This window comes from Vanellus vanellus (assembly GCF_965231255.1).
Source record: "Vanellus vanellus genome assembly, chromosome: 2".
Lineage (NCBI taxonomy): Eukaryota > Metazoa > Chordata > Aves > Charadriiformes > Charadriidae > Vanellus > Vanellus vanellus.
The window spans coordinates 106,014,961-106,031,540 of NC_138906.1; the positions used below are offsets into that span (position 1 = coordinate 106,014,961).

Below are 16,580 nucleotides of genomic sequence, written 5' to 3' on the forward strand. Positions count from 1 at the left end.
GCTCTTCAGGCCACAGGGCCATCACACTATCCCTGGCATGGCTGGTACTGCCTCAAACAAGCCACACCAAGATGGGTTCACAATTTTTGAATGGGGGGGCCCAGAAGAAAAGAGGAGGGATGGGTAAAGTGGTCCCCCCCTCCTTGGAGGAGGCCTCCGATCCTTACAGAAGAACCTCCTACCTCCATCTGAGATCCCCTTTCCTAAATCAGAGTCCATCAGGAGTTAAATAGAGCCACACAGGTCAAATTCTGCATAACACCGTATGCTATTTCATGAGTCACGGTAGCAGTCTGCTGTCATGTATTCAGTCACAACATAGAGAAAGTGCAGGGTGTAGAATTGGGGGCATGGAAAGTTACGGTTGGCAATGGGCTACACGGAAAATATAACTGGCCAGAGTTGGGCTTTCCTCCTCCTCCCCTCCTGAGGGATTGCAGAGCTCCATCCTCACCAGACGTCCAGCTCTGGTGTTTGTCTAAAAACTGAGAGGTGAAAGCCCAGCGTGCTAAACCCCAGCCCTACTAAACACTTAAGCACAAGGTTGTCTTCAATCTGCTGAACAAGCGCATTGGCTTCAGTGGCACTGCTCATGGCCGTAGTATATGTGCCTGCTTAATTCCCGAATCTGGCCCTAGTTCACCACACCGGCACGAGTCTTTGGAGTCTATGGGTAAAACACTAGTGGAAGAAAATATGGAAATGCAATTTTGACACACTGGTGAAAGAAAATGAGTGCTGATTATGAGAGCTGTCAGCTCCATCCTTCTGTCGTCTCGTTGTGTCTGTGTGAATAGAGAAATCAAATTAAAAATGCCTGAATGCATTCAGGAACTCAAAGGGGAACATATTGATCTGCAGCTAAGGTCAGAAACAGGCCCTCTAGTTTATGAGCAGGGTGGGAACTTCAGATGTGTATGAATGAGGGAGCAAGTATCTCCAAGGCTGGCCATGAGGGGACCCTCTCTTATGTTCTTTCTCGTGAGAAATAAATTTCAAAAGTTAGACAACAAAAACCATCTGCCTTGAACATCTATAGACAGCACACCCCTGGGTAAACCTGAAAAACAATAGCCTTCAAGCAGCCTCTAACGAGTGAAGATAGAATGAAATAAAAATGACAGGGACCTGAGCTGACCGCAGCCTGGGAAGGCCACGCAGGGTGTCCCCTGTCCCCTGGCAGTCGCCTGGAAAAGGGCCACTGGTGGACCTTGGTTCACATCCGTGGAGAGCAAATAGAGACTCGATTGCCCCGCTAAGCCAGAAGGAGTTCAGTTGGCGGAGTCAAGAATATCAGTTACCTGAATGTTAAAATTTTCCCCTTGACTCCTTTGTCAAACTTCTTCATCTCTTGAGAGTGTTCAGACTAAAAAGTTATTAAAATATCATTTTCCTCTCTGTGTCCCTTGTTATTTTTGCATTTCATCTCCAGGCCCATCGCTGCTACTTAAAGGGAAGAAATAGGCTTTTGACCGGAATAATGACAATTTGGAGGCAATCGGTTTGCTCTGTTGCGGATCTATGGCTTTTTCTGATATACATGAATTCAAAGGCTGGTGCTTAGATCTCAGACAGGATAAAGCCAATGTTTGCCTCAGAAGGATTTTCTTTGGGAAGAGTACATTTTTTTTGTAATCGCAGAATGACATATTGGTCTGGGGTTATAAAGAGAATTTTATATTTAAAAAGCTATCTCCAAGATATGTGCTCCTTTTACTCAGCTATAAGCTAAGCAAAACAGAGAGAGGAAGAGAGAGAGAGAAAGGGAAAGAAAATGAATTGGCTTGAACTTTTGCTGAAATAAATATGGCCTGATCTTTTAAGTTCAGTTCATCCAAGCAATCTCACTGAAGTCGGTGGGGTTTCACCCACGTACTTGCGAGCAGACCTTGGCCCCATATGGCTTAGTGGTAAAAAAATGCTTTCAATACATTAACTAAATTTGGTTGTAATTAAGAGATGGGACTCAGTGAAGTCCCTGCCTCACCTGGCTCTCCACAGCTACCTCCAAAGAAGTCATACGTTTTGTGGCTGCGTTAGGATCGGGTGCCCTTGCGGCACCTCGACCCTCCTCCCGGGCACACCAAACCCCGCCGGCCACCAGCGCTTTTGGCAGGGGCTGTGGGAGCCCCTGGATTGACGCTGGCCAGGGCGGCCTTGCACATCGGGCTGGAGGTAAACAGAGTCGCCAGTGCACACACCTTACCTGAAGGGTGACCATCGGGTGAGCTGATGAGATGAACACGACACCAGAGACCACCTCAGCATGCTGGTCCAGAAATGGTAATATTGAATTACTGTATGCAAAAGAGCAAGGGACAAACTGGTCTGCTGTCTGCCTGAAATTGGGTCGAACTGGGAGAAAAAGGGTGTGAGGGAGCGTGCACGTGTGTGTGTGTGTGTGGAGGTGAGTGAGCGGAGGGCGGCGGCGTGCCTCCCTCTGCCCCCATCCCCAGCTCTAACCATTTCATTGCAGGGGTTTCAGATCATCTGCTTTTCACAGGCATTGAAAACTAGTGGGAAAACTGAAGCCTGATTGTGACTGGAAGCTAATGTAGTCTACATGCAGCAGACATCTAATATGATGTTATTTATTCCCATAGATCTGTTTATTTTGTTTTCAATTTACCAAACCCTGTGACACATTCCCAAAGGTGCCTTGTTGTACAATACGTTGCACACAGTAAGATATTCAGCCTAATTCACTCTTTGTTTTGTTTCAGTTCAGCTGCATGAGGGCACAAATGCGTCTGTGTTATATCTTCTCCTGTGACTGATGTTGCAGACTATTGCCATAGGGTTTTGTGAAATGGGATCTTAGTTAATCTAGGGCATTGTCTTTGTAGTGCTAAATTCTTATTTGCAAACATAATGTTCTGGCATTGATGCAACAGGGGAACATTAGTGATTTTTTGTTTTTTTTTTAGTTTAGAATAGACTGTATGTATGTGTTTTTAATAAACTTCTATTCTAAAGCTTTTTCTCCCTATTCTGCATTTGATCTGAGACATTTATAACACATTGCATCATGTCACATTGATGTCTTTAGCCAGTCAAGCCAAATATTCATAAATCCCATGTGCCCCAACAGAAAATGTACAATGCTAAGGAGAAAAGTACCTGATATTTTTTAAAGCATCCGCAAGAAGGTAATTCTAGCCTTTAAAAATACACACATATACAGACACACATACAGAAAAGATTTTGAAAAAATTGTCTGTCCATAGCCTGTTCTCAGCCTGGAAGGATGGTATCACTTAGAAATCAATGGCTTTTCTTTGCACTTCGTTGAAAGCTCTCATGTTTTCATTTTTCTTTTATTTCAGGAACGTGTTGTTATTCAGCATACTGAGGACCTGATCTGAGGAACTGGTGTAGAATCAGGAGTCCCAAATTGGATGATATTATAAAAGTGTGCTGCAGACAACATTTGATGTAAACAGGATCTGGAAGAGATTTGATGAGATTGTGAAAAAATGAAGACGGGATGCAGATTCATTAATAAAACAGCCCATGGCTAGTGAACATAAAGCCTGATGGATCACAATTACTGCAGTTCATAACTGGAAAACCAGACATCGGAGGACATGCACAAGGTAAAGCCGGTTTGACATCAGAACCGAGCCTCATATATTTCTTGGCGGCAACCACAGAAATCCAGCTCTTGCTTGTCATGGGTATGTTTCCATAACACCATTTAAAGTGGTTTGATTTTCACTTCAGCAAGCTTCCAGCCTGATTATCAAAAAGGCTTTCTTAGAAACCTGCTCGGATGAAGAAAAGAGATCTCCCACACGTACCTCCCGACGTGGGCACATTCGTGTCTGGTGCAGCAGAACCGGGCGCTTCACTTCGAATTAACGCCGACTGTGAGCTGTGCAAGCAGATGACTTCCCATCCCCAGCTATTACTGCAGTGAGCTGTGCTCATCCCCTTGGAAGTGCAGGAGGAAAAGACCCCGTGAGCTGCCACTTGCCTGATGGGCCACCTTTCTGCTGCATGGCTGAGTGTGTATTTGGTGAGCAACCATGGCTGGCAGGTCAGTTAAGGATCTTGTTGTAGGAACACTCAGAGCCTGGCTCTCCCCTTTGTACAAGTTCTTATATGCCCAGAAGGGACATCCCCATGCAGTATTGCTGCCTGTGTGTTTAATATCCATGAGTTCCATGCTTCATATCCAGAAATGGAAATTTGCTATTACTTGTCAGTGGCAGAAACCCCCAAAGCTAACAGAAACGATGAGGGGGCAGAAGAAGAGATGGGGCACAGCAGAGAGAACAAAGCAATGCTCTTTTCTGCCTGGTGCCCACATCAGCCCCTGGTACCTGGCTTGAAGGTACACTGAGCACACTCATGGTGAGAGACACCAAAGGCCATGATGAAGCATTAAAAAGGTGGTATGATGGTCACGTACCAGGGACACATCCACATTTACCAAAGTGCGAGTGCTTTGGAAGGTTAAAGTCTATGTTAGCTCAAATGAGGTTCCCCAAATGGGTGGAGATCTTTCTCTGCAGTCTGTAGTTCTCCAGCTGTGAAAGCGAAAAAATAATTCCTCCTGATACCTTAGTGAGGCTAAAGGAGGGCAAAGCCATGAAGGGTTGAGAAGCACTCAGTTACCAGAGTGACAAGGATTAGAAAAAATGTCCATAGAAAATGACTCATCCCGCCTCTGGAGCAGGCTTTCAACAGCACGCAATAAACCAGGCATGGGGCCACCCACTAAACCACAAAGACAAATTATTGAAAAGCTGCATGTTGAATGAGCCCCTGCACACCATGCGTGGCATGGCAGAGTGCAGGGGAGGACGCTGGGGTGCAGCCACCCACCCATGCTACAGCCAAACCACGGCTGGGCCGCTCGGGCAGGAGCCTCACTCCCGCTGCCGAGGTGTCAAGTGAGGAAGCAGGAGCTGAGCCCATGAAACCCCCATAGAAGAAGGAGAAGAAATGGGTTCCCACCTCTTTGCGGGGGCCTTGGGAGCTTGCTACTGGAGAAGGGCCATTTTTGGTCTCTAGTAGGAAGGCCCAGCAAATGGGGACGAGGGGAATGAGGACAAACTCAGCAGCCAGTGCAGAAGAGCAGACTGATAATGATTTCTGCTGTGTTAGCACTTTGTCTACTGAATCCTGGAGTCAGATACCAACAGACTGCAAGAGCAAATGAATTTGGTTATCTTATCTTCCTGACTTTAGCAGGCACGTTGCCTAAGACTCGGCTCCTGCTCCTCGGCAGCAGGCTTTTGTCCACATCATTGATCCACCACAGACCACACCACAACCCAGCAAGACGAGTTTCTGTAGCAGAGTGGTCCGCGGGCAGGATTACCAGGTATGTGGCAAGCCTGTTGCTGTCAGACCCATGTCTTTACTTGCAGGACCAAGAAGAGGAAATAATAATAAAAAAGGGGTCGGGGGTCTAGAAGGTCTCTCAGCATTTCCCCTGTGAATCCAAGCTCCCAGCTACTGGACAGAAACACTTCGGAAAATTCCTGCTTCCATTTGCTCTAAATATCTGCAGTACCTGCTGTCCCTAATTTTATCATCATAGCTCGCATATGGATTTAAAGCAGGAGTCTGAGCAGAAACACCCAAGACAGTGCCCAGTGGCTCCGAGCCAAAGCAAGGCAGCCATCCTGGTGTTTCGGATGCATCCCTCTAGGTTTCCCTTCACCTGCCATCCCCACCAGGCTGCTGTCAGCCGACAGTGCCATTGCCTTCTGTTCAATGTGCCACAGCAGCCTCAGCTCCCTCTGCTGCCCTGGCAAGAGCAGGCGGTGGGCTTAGGACATATACACCTCTATCTGGGTCCCCAGGTGCAAACGCAACCTCAGGCTTCCCATTGCTGACTCCTTCTTAACCTTGAATCAAAGCGGAAGAATAAATCAGCTGAACCATCCGCGTGGCAAATTCATAGGCAAGGCTTGCAGACTGCAAGCAAAAATGAGAAGAAGAAAGAGCGAGGCCGAGAGGATGGCCAGATGTCCCTAGCAAGGGAAAAATCCTCCTGGAGCTGGGCATCTGGATTTCACAGCTACTAAACACCAGCAGTCACCACCATATGCTGAGCAGAAAACACAAACCTGTTCCACACCCGCAGCCACAGAGGAACACATCGGCAGATTGAAGCAGCTTAGCAGGATTTGGGGGAAAGTCCTGAAACTCTCTCAGCATGAGACATCTGCTTGCAAAGACCTTATTTGCAACAAAACTGAGTCCTTTCTTTCCCCCCGTGCTCCTCCATCCTACCTGGATGAGATGTGTGTCTTCTCCGTGGGTGTTGGAAGCCCACTCCTGACCTGGGGGGTCAGGAGCAGGTCAGGTCAGCACTGCACGTGCTACTGCTGGATCTTCAAACCAGACGCTGTGTCCTGCATGGCACAACAGGGTCAATGAACGTGGCTACAAAAATGCTTGTCTCTGCCCTGTGCGTTGGTGGAGGAGGCGAGAACAGGGATGGAAAGGGAGATGGATTTGGATTATAGGTGAGTGCTGGAATGGCACTTTGTCTGCTCCTTGTCTCTCAGCTCTTGTGTGTATGGCTTTGTTATGTGTGAGCAGTCATTGCTTTCGGTTCCCGATAATTCAGTTCTATTTCTGCTTTCAGAAGCTCCTTATAAAGCTCAGTTCCTAGCACACTAAGAATCAAAGGCTCTGCCTCCTGCCCTTGGATTTGCTCAATCTTTTCCTATCCTTTGTCTGACTAGATGTCTCCCTGGTGAAACTTAACTTACCCAACCAGCCCTCCCAAGGAGCTGGATGACTTCCAAAATCCCTGTTGACCATTGCATGGATCTTGAAGCTCATGGCTACTTGCGTAACAAGGGATGCAACCTAGCAGAGGTAACAAACCAACCACCCGTTCTTCTGCTCCCTGCATCTCCAGATGGATCACTCCCAAACACGACAAACTGGCGACAGGAGTCTGTGTGCAGGACCTCCCAGAAGCTGAAGAAACATATGGCAGAGCTTCAATGAGGAATGAGGATTCAAGGCAGCAAGAATGATCAGAAGCTGGGGGGGACATGGAAGAAAAGCCACCCTAGCATTTAGCTATGGCTACCCAGGGTCTTGCTGTTCTTACTAATCAGAAACTCCAGAATCTGATGGTCCTCAGTTAACGCCGACCTCCAGGGCATGCCTACGCATTACAACTGGTCATTCAAAGTAGCCCTGATAAATGTGTTGCTGCCAGAGGACAAGAATGTATTTTTAAACAAGGTCGGGTGTTGTCCTGTTGGGTTGGGGGACATAATCCCAGCTTGCGTGCTAATCAATCATAGAATCATAGAATCATAGAATCATAGAATCATAGAATTAGTGAGGTTGGAAGGGACCTTTAAGATCATCAAGTCCAACCGTTAACCTACCCTGATAAAAACACCACCACTTCTAAACCATGTCCCTAAGCACCTCATCTACCCTTTTCTTAAACACCTCCAGGGATGGTGAATACACCACCTCCCTGGGCAGCCTATTCCAATGTTTAATAACCCTTTCAGTGAAAAAATGCTTCCTAATATCCAATCTAAACCTGCCCTGACATAACTTGAACCCATTTCCTCTTGTCCTATCACTTGTCACCAGGGAGAAGAGGTCAGCTCCCATCTCTCTAAAACCTCCTTTCAGGTAGTTGTAGAGGGTGATAAGGTCTCCCCTCAGCCTCCTCTTCTCCAGGCTAAACAACCCCAGATCCCTCAGTCGTTCCTCATAAGGTTTGTCCTCCAGACCCTTCACCAGCTTTGTAGCCCTTCTCTGGACACGCTCCAACACCTCAATGTCCTTCTTGTAGTGAGGGGCCCAAAACTGAACACAGTACTCGAGGTGAGGCCTCACCAGTGCCGAGTACAGGGGGATGATTACTTCCCTAGTCCGGCTCACCACACTATTCCTGATGCAGGCCAGGATGGTGTTGGCCTTCTTGGCTGCCTGGGCACACTGCTGGCTCATGCTCAGCCGGCTGTCCACCAACACCCCCAGGTCCTTTTCTGCCAGGCAGCTTTCGAGCCACTCCGCCCCCAGTCTGTAGCGCTGCATGGGGTTGTTGTGACCCAAGTGCAGGACCCGACACTTGGCCTTGTTGACCCTCATACCATTGGCCTCAGCCCATCTGTCCAGCCTGTCCAGATCCCTCTGCAGAGACAATCTACCCTCAAGCATATCAACACGCCCCCCTAGTTTAGTGTCGTCTGCGAACTTACTGAGGGTGCATTTGATCCCCTCATCCAGATCATTGATAAAGATATTAAAGAGAACGGGCCCCAGCACCGATCCCTGGGGGACACCACTCGTGACTGGACACCAACTGGATTTAACTCCATTTACCACCACTCTCTGGGTACGGCCATCCAGCCAGTTTTTTACCCAGCGAAGAGTACACCTGTCCAGGCCATGAGCAGCCAGTTTCTCCAGGAGAATGCTATGGGAAACGGTGTCAAAAGCCTTGCAAAAATCCAGGTAGATAACATCCACAGATGACAGATAGTCATCTATCACATTTCAATTGCATGATACATGCTGGAGCTACCTGCCCTCCATGGATATACCCCCTTCCACCACTGCTCCCAAATTCTTGACCATCATTTAAGAATATCCTAAGAGAAAACAAGCTAAGCTAGTTTTGTACAAATAGAGTTGGTGGAAGCTACTGGTTCATGCTCTTCCCAGTCAAAAATTATCTTCCAGTGATGGTGAAAATCTCATTATATTCTATAACTTTGAAAACAAAAAAAATTTAAGTATTCGTGATGTTCTTTTTTTTTTTTTTTTTTTTTTCTCCAGTTAAAGAAAAGCCTGATGTCCTTTGCTGGGAGTATTAAATGCCTTATTTAAATAGCTGAAAACAAGTAGCCCTTTAAAGAAGTACCTAATACGCACAGCCACAGAAGAAATTAGTTAGCCTCTGGCCAAGGGCTTTCTATTAGCTTTATTTAATACATATAAAAGACTTTGTGTTGCTGTCCCTGTTACACACACAAGGCAGATTCCACAGTGGCCTATATTTGGTCTTGCATACCTATTTTCTCCATAGTTTTACTTACTATTCTTACAAAGGATAAACAGACAGGCATGTGCTTGTGTATTTTGAAGAGCATATTTCCTCATACTCTACGAGAGATTTCATTGAAAACCCTTTCATCATTTGCAATTGTGCCCTTGGAAGTTTTAGCAATATTTGTTTCAAATAAGTTTATTTTTGTATGATTGATTGAAATCTCAAGCTGCAATTAAGAAAATTGCAGCACGAACCATTAAAGGGATAGCGTCATTTTCTCCCCTTTCCACTAAAATGTCAGGTTTCAATGTCACCGCAAGATAACCCAATCGCGTGCTTGTACACCGTTCACCCGGGCTGGAGTAAGCGTAAAACCGTCTGGAGTACTAATTACAAATGACTAGAAATAATGACACGCGGCAGAAGGAAAATGAAAGGGCCCGGGCCTTATTACTTAACCGCCGAGGTGTATACGCGCAGTAACGCGGGTTATTGTGAAGCAGTCTATTTAGTAAATATACAAACATCCATCCCCACTTGTAGATTAGCCTCAGTCCCTCCCCCCACCTCCCTCTGTCTCTCTGCCCTTTCTTTCTCTCCAATTATAAACCAGCACCAGGTTTTCTCATCAGCCATCTCCATGTCTCCAAATGGCTTTTCAGTGTCAGGCCTATCAGGAAATTAACTCATCATGCAGTGACAGCTGCTAATTTTTTCCCCTTACATGTCAGATGGATCGCCTGCTGAAGCTAATAATGAATCACCAATCCCTGATTAGAAGGTGCTTCCGAAACATATAACTGCCATCTGAGCTAACTTTTTTCTTCATATAAAATGATATCACCCTAGAGGAGTAGAAAACGAATTGTATTCTTCAACAAGATGGAACAGGGGTAGGCTGCTTAAGTGAGCCGTGTGCTATCTTAAATTATGGGCTAATATTGCACGGTAAAATAAGTGAAAACTCACAGCTCTTTTTTTATTTTGCCAAATGAATGACCTTTTTTCTGTTACTTAATCCTCTCCCTAGGACCAACCTTGCTTCGAATTTCAGGAGCGGTTTTGTCTTCATCCTTCTCTCTCTTTTTTTTTATTCTGTTTACAGCTTTTTGCGTTCAGGAAGTGGACTGAGCGGGGAAAGTTAGGGAAAAAGCCCCAGAAGTGGCTTTCCGAGGCGCGCGCCTACTGCGCCGCCAGCTCCTCGCACCGCTCTGCCGATAGCTCCAACCCCACCTCTCAATCCCCACCATGTCCCGAAGAGGACTCACCCGCGTTTTCAGCTGAGGTCCAGTGCGGGGCCGGCCCCAGGCGCAAGAACTTCCACAGGCAGAGTTTCCTACAGCGATTACACAAGCTGCACCCGCTGTCCGCAAAGATCACAAATACATTTCTTCCCAGACCTCACAGCTAACATTTCTGGTGTTAAAGCAGCATTTGTAAATGACAGCAGCGCTCGCGGCACTGTGCGCAATCCCCGCGTGCTCACCTTAGCGCATCAACTGCTGGCTCTGGCTCCTCTCGCTTCCAGAGCGAAGTGGGGCCGGTAGTCAGGCAGAACGGTACGTAGCTGTGGGGCACTTTGGGTTGTGTTGTTTTTTTGTTTTTTGTTTTGTTTTGTTTTGTTTTCTATTCGTTATAGGAAATATTTCTCTAAATATTGTTTCCAGCACTCTCTTATCTCCCATTTCTCCCCAAGGATGGAGCTTGAATTCAGGGGCCAGGAGACACTGCCTCAGGAGGTGCATGTCTGATTCTTAAGAAACGCAGGGAGAAACCGCTTGCCAGAAACATCTCTTCTTCCTCTGGCTTTGTTTTCATTTAGGGGTGGTTTTTTTTGTTCGCTCTTGGTTGTTGTTTTGGGGTGTTTTTTTTTTTTTCTCCCCTGTTCAGTGCTTCCTAAACACATTTTTACCTATTTGGCATTGTTCACAGTATGGTCCAATTTTGTTAATGCTTATTCAGAATGGAAAACAAAGAGGAAATTAAGCCAATGGCTCTGGCAGTTGGGATATCAGAAGGCAACTGACTGACACGGGCACATGGCACTCTCAACAATGGCTTCCATGACAGCGCAGACCTTGATTTTTTTCCAGGAGATGGGCAACCGAAGGCGTTCAAACCAAACAGCAAAGCACGTGTTTTGGAGTGAACTCCTGCCTGGGCTCTACACCTTCCTAGACCCACCACGTGAGTTCTTCTACCATGCTCAGACGGCGGACGCTACCTGTGGCAGAGGGCTCCCGCAGTCCCTGATCCTCCTCCCTGACACACCACGGGCGCCTCGCCGGCAGCGGGCATGGCCATCCCTGGGGGCTCAGCTCCTTTTCGGGCGCTGTTCCACCCCAAGCACCTCCCTCCGCCGCCCCCCTCCCTGCTTCCCAGGGATGCCTGGCACATCCACGGAGCGATCCAGCTAATCTCCTCCCAGCTTATGACATGGCACGGTGCCAGAAGCTTCGGCACGGGAGGGAGACAAATGCCAGAGATGAGTTTCCTAAGCCCCCGGAGAGATCGGCCGCAGCCTTGACTTTGGGTGTATGGCAGAGAGCGTTTTAGCACGGGGTTGAGAGAGTGCGTGAAGCCCTTACGCAGGCTGTCTGTGCAGGGATGAATGTCACCCTTGATTTCTAATGTTACATTTGTAGGGCACTAATAAGTTAACTTTAAAGTGCACATTAAAAAGAAGAAGAAGTAGGGGGGGGGGGAGGGAAAAAAAGCCCTAGAAAAATATTAGCTCTCCTGATCAGGCTGCACTCGGAGAGAAGTATCGTTAACCTGAGCTTCCAGGTAATTACAGCACGGGGTAGGTTAGTGAATCCTTTCTGATGCTCCCAAGCACAGGAACACCTACCACTGTTTTTTTCCTTTTTTTTTTTTTTTTCTTTTTTTTTTTTTTTATGCAAAGGTCTGCTCTTTTCATTGTGCATACAATGTGATTGCTGGTTTGACACTGCAGGCTACACTGGTTTTATGAAGGATTAAATGCCACCTGAGACATATTTATCCTAAATAAATCACAAATGGTAAACTGCAGCATGTCAGTGTCAACACCCTGTACTGCAGCAGAAAGGTTAGCCATACAGGACTAAGCACAGCAAAGAATTAGCATCCAGGCTGCAAGACCACAGGGCTACAGTTAACAGGAGAAATGATCAAGAAGAAATATTTCCACTGAAAAACATTCCGTTTTTTGAACATCTGTGAGAGTCTTGCAGAGGGCCATCATTTTGTAAAGGTCACCTTTTTCCTGATAACAAACGGGAGTTGATCCTGTCACTGTTTGCTGAAGACAGTATTTAAGAGTAAGTGAACAGCCTGTCACTTTTAAGAAAGATGAGCAAGTCAAACTCGGCTAATTATGAATCTCCATGTCTAACCTGAAATTTACTTTTTGGGGGGTTTGACAAAGACACAACCTTAATTCCTGGAAAATAATAGAATTTAAAAAATAATAATAAAAGGAGATGAAAAGACAGCAGGATCTTATAGCCCCGGCACGAAGCACCTTTTCTAAGCAGCTCTATCAGAAAATACATTTTTAAACAGTTGCTTCAGGAAGGAACTATTGTTTTACCTCACCCCAACTTTCTTACAGTTGATAATTTTAAGATATTAAACATGATAGGAAACCCAGTTATCTCTAGAGTCAGCACGGCTTATACCCTAAACACTTACACAATTATATTAAGCATGCATGAGGCACACTTCAGAAATTAGATTCTTTTATCTTTATCTATCTAGCGAGCGAGAGAAAGGAAAAGAGAAAAGAGGAAATGCACAGACATAACAGATAGCATTCGTTTGCTCCTGCTGAATGCCAGTTCTGTTTATTGCTTAATATTAAAAATCATGATGCTTCATTTTAATGCTAACATTTTATTTGAAAGACAAAAAAAAATAATCCCCAAACCTTGCCAGTTTATATTTTACAATTTTTTTTTTAAAGAAACAAAAGCAGTTGTATGATGAAACAAATCTTTTCAACGTGAACTTGCATTGAACAATTGCAGTATATCCACAAGTAAATAATTGACATTCTGGACTAAGCAAGAAATACAAGGTCACCTTCTTTTTTTTCTACTTGTTAATGTCAATGTCAGAATTTTCTTTAAAAAAGCCCATAACATTTCAGAAGTCGCTCACAAAATGAACTGCAAAATGGTATTTTTATGAAGTACTGTTTATAAGAAAAGCAAAATACTGACAGTGACAATATTTTTTTTTTTTTTTGGTCAAAAAATGCACATTTCTTATGTAGGACTCTCATCTAAAATTAAGCGGAAGTTATAGGCATCAAGTTCTTCCTGAATTTGTATAATCAAGAATTTTCCGCAGTGTAGTTTTTTTGAGCTCTTCTTCAGGGAAAGTCTGATGTGAGACCATGAAGGAGTAAGTTACTATGAAAAATTTGATTTTAGATGCAAAAATACTTATTTTGAGGACATATTTTTAGCCAGGGATATTTTAAAGTAAGGTTCTAGAAAGCAAAATGTCACCTGTTCTTCTTTAAAATAAAGAAGGGCACCGATTACAGTATGTAAGCTTACCTGTTCACCTTGTTATTGCGGGGTTTGTATTTTTTGCTTATTTCTCTGCTCACAAAATGTACATGTAAATGGCACTATTTTACTCTTATGATTATGTCGGACAAAAATGACAGACGGCAGGGAATTACCCTGAGATAAAACAACATTTTAAGAAAAACAAAACAAAGAAAGCGGTGAATGGAACAATACCTACTTTTTTTGGGGGGGAGGGTTTTTTTTATCCTCTTTTGTACCCTAATATGCTTGTTTGATAATAATCCCATACAATAATTCTTACAGCTGTTGTAACAAGACTGTACTGTCCTTTTCAGTGCACTCCTCCCAGTAGCTGACCTTCGTCTCCGGCAGGGTGTGCATCTGGTACCTGGCTAGGAGGACGCGGCACTGAGAAGGTTTTACAGAAAACGTCCCGGGAATACAGTGCTTCCATGGATCTGGCGATTTCCAGCTTTGCCCTGCATCAAGTCTAGAAGACGAAACTCTTCATGCTTCTTGTACTTCATTATCATCTCTCTGGCCCTGAATTACTTGTGAGGCACCCTCTGTATAAATGACCATGCTTGTTAACTGTTCTCCTGCTCTCTCAGGGGATACAGCTTTTGTTTTTATAGCAGCACCAGCCTGCAAAATCTCCGGAGACCCGGCCGTCTCTATCACAGCGTGCGAGTACACACCAGGCTCATCCTGCATGTCCGGTGGCAATTCTGTGACGATGTAGTGGGTTGCACCTTCAGAGAAGTCGCCATCAGAACCCTGAACCATGGCTTGAGCTATTTCTTCTGTGACAATAATCTGTGATATTTCCCCATCCGACTCGACTAAATCCATGTGTTCGCCTTGGACACTGAGCGCGTGGCTACCAGCTTCCTGCATAATTATCTGAGAGCCTTCTCTAGCTACCATATGCACAGTCCCTTCCTCATTTAAAATGACCTGAGTGACACCTTCTTCCATCAGCTGGTCGGCTGCAGCCGTATCACATACAGCAAACTGTAATACTCCTTGGACCATTTTCTTGAAGGCAGACTGAGCTCTCTCCTGAGATGCAATTATAGCCGATGGGTGCATGACCTGCGTCACTACTTCCATGGGTTCGGTATCTTCCTGAGTCTCTTGAACTTCATGGAACATTTGTATTTCTTGTCCCTCTGCATTACTGGGAATGCTGGGCATCTCTGGGTTTGGCATTTGCAAGAAATCTTTGTGACTAGACCTGCATCTGTCAAGGAGTCCAGATTTGTTTTCCACTTCACCCAGCTCTGTTACAGCACAAAGCAGGGCATCTAACGCTGAGGAGGAGTCGGGAGGATGGACTGCAGCTTCAGAAGCATCTAAAACTTCTTGTCGCATTATCTGCTGCAGTACAGCGCTACTGGAGTCAGGAACTGCGTCTATTCGAACGGCCTCCTCCATATCAGTTCCTGTTTCTTCAACCACTACCACCTGTGTGGCGCCATCTGCTAACTGCTCGGTAAGTATCTGCCCTGGAACCATACTACTCACGTGTGAGCCATTTTGATTTGTAGCTATGACCTGCCCGTCTTCTGTAATATGGACCACCCTGGCCATCTGACCAGCCATTGCGAGAGTCTGAAGGGTAGCCGCCGCTGTTTCTTCCACAGAGGCATCGATTGCAAAGTCGCCGTCGTATCCTTGAATAATAATAACTTGCTGAACCTCTTCAGGTGACTGTGTCTGTCTTCTGCTGCCCCGAAAGACCTTCTCTTTAACTGGAGAAACCTCTCCCAGCGCTGCCGCAGTAAAAGGACTCGTAGTTTCCACAAAGGTTGCTCCTTGCCCCTTCAGTCGGCACTCATAGGACTTGGACACAATGCCTACAAGAGAAAACACACTGTTAACATGGTATCATGGCAAATATCGGTTCATTACTTTAACAAATTGTAGCTTAAATGGAAAAAAATTCCTTGACAATTTTCAGATTCCACTGGCAGAAAACACAGACAAAATGAGCAAGCGAACAAAACCAATTTGCATGTTTTCCAAATAACATATTTACAGGTTGAAATAATTGCTGAGTTTAACAATTCTGCAGCCTATTAACAATTTAAATGTGTTTTTTAAAATATGCTGTATAAAAAAGCCCAGATAAATACAGTATACAGTTAAAAGCCATTAACACATCTTTTATAGAAGATCCTATCTGTGATATTTCAGTACTTCAGTGATGAATTTTAGGATAGTATATTACATTAAACATATCTGGGTGTGAAAAACTGTGGCTGATCTTCTTAATACCCTGCTTTTGCTGGCGAGGTAATTGCCATGCTGTCATTTTGATGCCATTGTCTTCCCCTTCATTTCCCACCTAGCATCTTCTCCAGCGCACCTGACTGACTCAGTCACTAGCCTAGTTACCTGGAGAAAACACTCCGTAGTTTTCTTACCCGAAGCAGGATAGTCCATAAAATATCATCCAGAGAAACCTCAGTTACACTTCTTAACTATTTCTACATGAAATCAATTAACAAATTAAAACCAGCTGTAACCTCCACATTCCAACCACTTGCTCTGCCACTGGGTCTGGTTTTGGGTCATTGAGGGCTTCCTTCTCAGTTCTCATCACTAACAACAAAGCTTCAGCAAAGCGCATGGTGCCCGCAGCTGCACAAAGTCAAGCTCACCATCCGCAAAGCATGGCCTCAGGGTTGCCCTCAGCGTTTTTGGGAAGACGTAACTGAGAGCACCCTGTGACCAGATTTGTGGATGTCCGGGGCAGAACAGCTCTAGCATTCGCTGTCTCCCCATGGCAGTGCCATCCTGAAGCACCACTGCAGCTCCCGGGAAGCGAGCTTTGGGCCACAACCAGCGCACACAGAGAGAAGAGTGGGTCCTGGACACCGAGAACAAGGTGAAGGTCTAATGCCAGACGGGCCTTGGGAAGGCTGATGAAGTCCGTGCTGCTGAGACTACCCACATCCACGCTCTAGTTTAAATTGACGTACACAGACTGAAATCACATCTCTGGAATAACAGGTATGGCATCTTATCACTAATACACATAGATACTCCATTGCTTG

General features: G+C 45.5%; 1 protein-coding gene across 1 annotated transcript in view; it reads right to left on the minus strand.

The window, feature by feature from the left end:
• Window positions 1–13,841: 13,841 nt before the first annotated feature.
• ZNF407 (zinc finger protein 407) overlaps window positions 13,842–16,580 on the minus strand; it is a 343,458-nt gene continuing 340,719 nt past the window's right edge. The window contains exon 9 of the mRNA XM_082499666.1: window positions 13,842–15,377. Coding sequence (XP_082355792.1) covers window positions 14,026–15,377 — 1,352 coding nt within the window. The 3' untranslated portion in view covers window positions 13,842–14,025. The remainder of the gene's footprint in view (window positions 15,378–16,580) is intronic.